This window comes from Limulus polyphemus, unplaced genomic scaffold (genome assembly GCF_000517525.1).
Source record: "Limulus polyphemus unplaced genomic scaffold, Limulus_polyphemus-2.1.2 Scaffold4615, whole genome shotgun sequence".
Taxonomy (NCBI): Eukaryota; Metazoa; Arthropoda; class Merostomata; order Xiphosura; family Limulidae; genus Limulus; species Limulus polyphemus.
This window is the reverse complement of record NW_013670225.1, coordinates 75,629-80,111: the sequence shown is the minus strand read 5'-3', so window position 1 is coordinate 80,111 and position 4,483 is coordinate 75,629. Positions and strand designations below refer to the sequence as shown.

At 31.5% G+C, this 4,483-nt stretch overlaps 1 protein-coding gene across 1 annotated transcript in view; it reads left to right on the top strand.

The window, feature by feature from the left end:
• The window catches only part of LOC106471427 (methionine adenosyltransferase 2 subunit beta-like), a gene marked incomplete at its 5' end in the record, with an annotated part of 11,330 nt that extends 7,083 nt beyond the window's left edge, over positions 1 to 4,247 (top strand). Inside the window, one exon of the mRNA XM_013932028.2 lies at positions 3,725 to 4,247. Within this exon, the coding sequence (XP_013787482.2) occupies positions 3,725 to 3,991 (267 nt within the window). The remainder of the gene's footprint in view (positions 1 to 3,724) is intronic.
• Between the last annotated feature and the right edge of the window lie 236 nt (positions 4,248 to 4,483).

Below are 4,483 nucleotides of genomic sequence, written 5' to 3'. Positions count from 1 at the left end.
GAAAATTACTTTGCATGATGGATAGGCAAGATGTGAAAAAAAAAAGGCATGAGAGAAACATTGCTTTACAAACCTTAAAACTTTATAAAAAAAATTAGATATTTTGCATATGAAAGCATTGTAATGTTTACTGATAAACTGCCAAATTTCGTTAACATATGCTTACTAATTTATAAGTTATAGGATGAAAACTATAACAAGCACAAAATGGTTATGAGGTCGGTCCCAGGGACTGAGCCTGGATTGAAAGAGTTAACTCTTGAACATTAAAAATACTGAAGCAATTGCAAAATTCCCTCAAAATATCCAATTGATTCATGAAACACTAATGGTTGGAACACTATATATGTAATCCATTTGCTACAATAACAATTTTTGTGGTGTGAATGCCTTTTACAAGCTGGAAAAGCATGATTATAATTAATTATACTTGTTATAAGACATTAGTATCAGGCCTATTGTATTTTTAACTGCATTCTTTATCTGGTCCCTTATAATAATAGTGTTCCAACCAGTACCATAGTTGTTGTATCCCAGCTGGCTGGATGATTTCCGGATTGAGTGAAACGTGTTGTTGGCAATGGATTTGGCAAACACTGTCTGGTTTAAATACTGTTATTGTACACTGTTCTAATTCTTAAAATTCCCTAAGGGACTAGATACAGAATGTAGTGTTTAGAAATATAATAAGTTTTATGACAGGTATAGTTAATGAATAAACATTTTATTTTGTCTATGTTTATTTTGTCTCTTTACCAATATTTGTCATGTCATGTAATATATGTTCAGCCGTAACTGGTTATGTAGACAGTAGCTAAACAAAGCACTGGACAATGTTTTTTCTTGTTCTAAAACTGGGTCGTTTTACAACAGCATAAAACCTTTAACTAATTACTATTTAGAGATAAGCTGTTTTAATTGAATAAATTATTTTGATCTTACAAATTTTAAGTGCATTAATTCAACAGACAGCATGTCAGTAGTCACAGAAGAAATGTGTAATATCCTGGAGATGTTACATTATTGGTATATTGTGTAGGAAAGATTTGAAAGATGTCCAAATAAAAATTAACAGTTTGATGATTTTGGTAAAGTCTGGTAGTTCAAACATAGAACTAATCTATACAGTTTTGATTAGTTTTTATTTCATATTTGTACTTATATTCACCTAAGTATTAAAACTAACTATACTAGTTATATAGAATAATAATTTATTGATAATTTGTATTAATTCATTATAAAACAAAATATACATTAATAAGCATTTCCTATAGCATAAGACATCATAACATGTAATACAGCTCGGGCAAGGGTTTTTGTAGAGGCAGTACCTCCAAAGTATGGGTGGAATATCCACAGTGGCAGTTTATGAAAACCTGTATAAAGCAAAATAAATAATATCAATAAGTTGGAGATAACAAATTTTGGAAAAAAAAAATCTAGTTAAGAAAAATAGTAACATTATAGAATGTTTCATTGACGGTAACTAGGTAACTAATATATGGCTCTGTGTTATCCATGAATCTTTGTAGAAACAGTTGAACTTGCAGGATTGAATAAATGAAGAATATATCCTGTTTACTTAGTAATCTATACTTTAATGCACTGGATATCTGTGTAATATATTAAGAAAGTTTACTGTTTGTCTAGCAACAAACAAGAAAGAATAAAGACTGATGGTAAAGATGAGCAAGCTCAACTTTGTAGGATTGGATTCATAGTTTTGGTTTGAAAATATGGGCTTTCAGATTGTGGTATACTCTTGTGATATTATTAGATATTTGTTTAATGCTAGTATGGACGATGTGTTAGTGTTTGCATTGTTTATACATCCAAGGAACATACCAAAATAAAAATGAATACTTTTAGTAAAAGTTGCATTTAGCATCAGTTTTTATTTCATGTAGTAATAACATTATATGAGAACAAAATGAAAAACTTGAGTGATGTAATATTGTAATGGAATACCACTGTCAGTGATAAACATGTTCACTTAGAGTAACATTTGTGTCTTTGTTTGTTACTGTAGCTTGTATAATAGTGCATTACATTGGTGCAGAACTATAATGAAACTATAAATGTTGTGAATGTCTTATCAGCAGATCAGATTCCATGTATCAAGTGTCCTATATTTATAATTAAAATTTGCCACTTAGTTACTTGTAAGTATGATGTTACAATCTCATGAACAAACAAAACTTGCATAAACCAGTTTTATATATATATTTAGCCAATTCTAAAGCAAAATATCCCTAACACCTTTTTACATAATGCTCTCGTCTCCGACTACTGGAAAGGAGACGCTTACAATGCTACATGGAAAAATATACTAAACATTTCCTGGAAAACCAGATGACCTTCATGATGTCACTCAACTCCCTTTATATATCACTCATTCAATTACACCACCATTCCCAGTTTGCCCCTGAAGAAGAAAGGTCCCCATTTTGAAAGCACTCGGGTGATAGGGTTTTTATCATCTTGTATCAAGACTTCTTGAACATACATGTTTTTCTGACATCATGATTGCATAAACCTGAAAATATTTTCTGTAATGAGATAAATTGATAAGTATATGGTCACTTTAATTGCAAGATTTTGATACCTTCGGTATAGATGAACAGTTAAATCACACACAGTGTGCTGTGGATCAGTTCATATTTCGTTAACGTGTGCAATTGTTTTATAGATGTAAGAAGTTTGTGGTTACTCGGTTACGGTTAGCAGCTGAAAGATTTGTACATACTTTTGCAAGTACATACATCAAAAAATTTGCTTTGATATAAGAGAAGCATACTAGTTAAAGAATATTCCATTTCACGACAGCTAGTAAGTTCCGTCTGTTTATCAGAAGTCAAAATATAATGATCAGATTTGTTGTTATGCTGTAATAATGGTTTTTGTAATTTAAATTAAAATAAAAAAATGTGATTTGTGTGCACTATCATAAACAAATGGTTAAACTGTCTTTGTTATGTATGTTGTAATAAAGTTTTAATAATTCAAGAACTATATGAAAAATCATACTGAAACTTCACAAGATAATATTTAAGTAAATTGTGGTTCTGAACATATGGCCTGTGTTGTCTTTATCAAAAAATACATGGATAATGTTGTGCAATTTCATATTTTATTATAAGTAATGATACATTACAAAAATAGATCATATAGTTAGAGAATAATATATTTTGGTCAAGGAAAAGTCTGGGAATATCATTCTGTCCAAGTTATATACTAGCTTATCCAGGCCATCTAGGAAAATTATGTACACTGGGTCCCTGTTATATGTTGCATCACTCTACATCTTTTCATTATTAGAGCCTTCATCAATTACAACCCATGTATCAAATAATGTTGCCTTGTTTCATTACTAGAGCATTACAATGTCACTGACTACTTTACCAGGTGTAGTGTTTGCCAATTACTACCAATATTTATTAAATAGTGTTGTCTTGTTTCATTACTAGAGTGTTAAAACATTGTTGGACTACTTTATCATATGCAGTGATCACCAATTACTGTACATTACTGTACTACCAGTATGTGTGTGTGTGAAGCAACATTGCTGTATTCTATCACTAGAGCATACCAATGATGTCAGACTAGCTTATCCAGGCCACCTGAGAAAGTTATGTTCTACTCCAGTTTACAGCTGTATTATTACATTAATAAATGTAACTGAACTGTAACCATAAAAGGGAATAAAGAACTTTGTCTTTTTCAGGAGCCAGGAATGAATGGTGTCTACCAGTGGTGTGGGTCAGAGCCTTTGACCAAGTATGGAATGACTAAGATCATCTCTGAAGTGTTCAACATACCAATGGACAACATCACTGCTGACCCTACTCCAAGTCACACAGCTGCCCGCCCTCATAACACACAGCTATGTAGAGGGAGGCTAGAGTCCTTAGGCATTGGTCATCACACCCCTTTCCGAGCTGGAATCCGTCGCAGTTTCTGCAAGTTTGTGCCAAACCATGACCTTAGCTGACAAATGATGACCCTGACCTGTGGCTGTTTTCAGAAATCTGGATTTCCATATTGAAATTTGTGTTTTTGCATTTTGGATCAAAAGTTCAATAACTAGCATCTAATAAAAGCAGCTTTCTTAATACCTCAGTTTCAAACCTTAATTTAATACTGTGGAGAAATATGTTCAGCAGTATTGTTATTAAGAATGAAAAGAAATGGATAAAATGTGTAAACATCTGTTTCATCTTTACAAATAATAAAATCATCTTGCTAGAGAAGCCTCATATGATTTATTTAGATGTACCACTGGTTATTTGTTCTGTTTACATGTTACTCATAAATCTTCCATGTGATGCTCTTAAAGACATGCAGTGAATAAATTTTCAAATTAAACATTTGACCCCAATTTTTTTTTAAGTTAAATTAGTGGCCACTTAACTTATTTCAAGCTAGTTCAAATATCTTAATAAATTTTTGTCAAATTAGGTGTAACAAACAAAATGCTGGTATT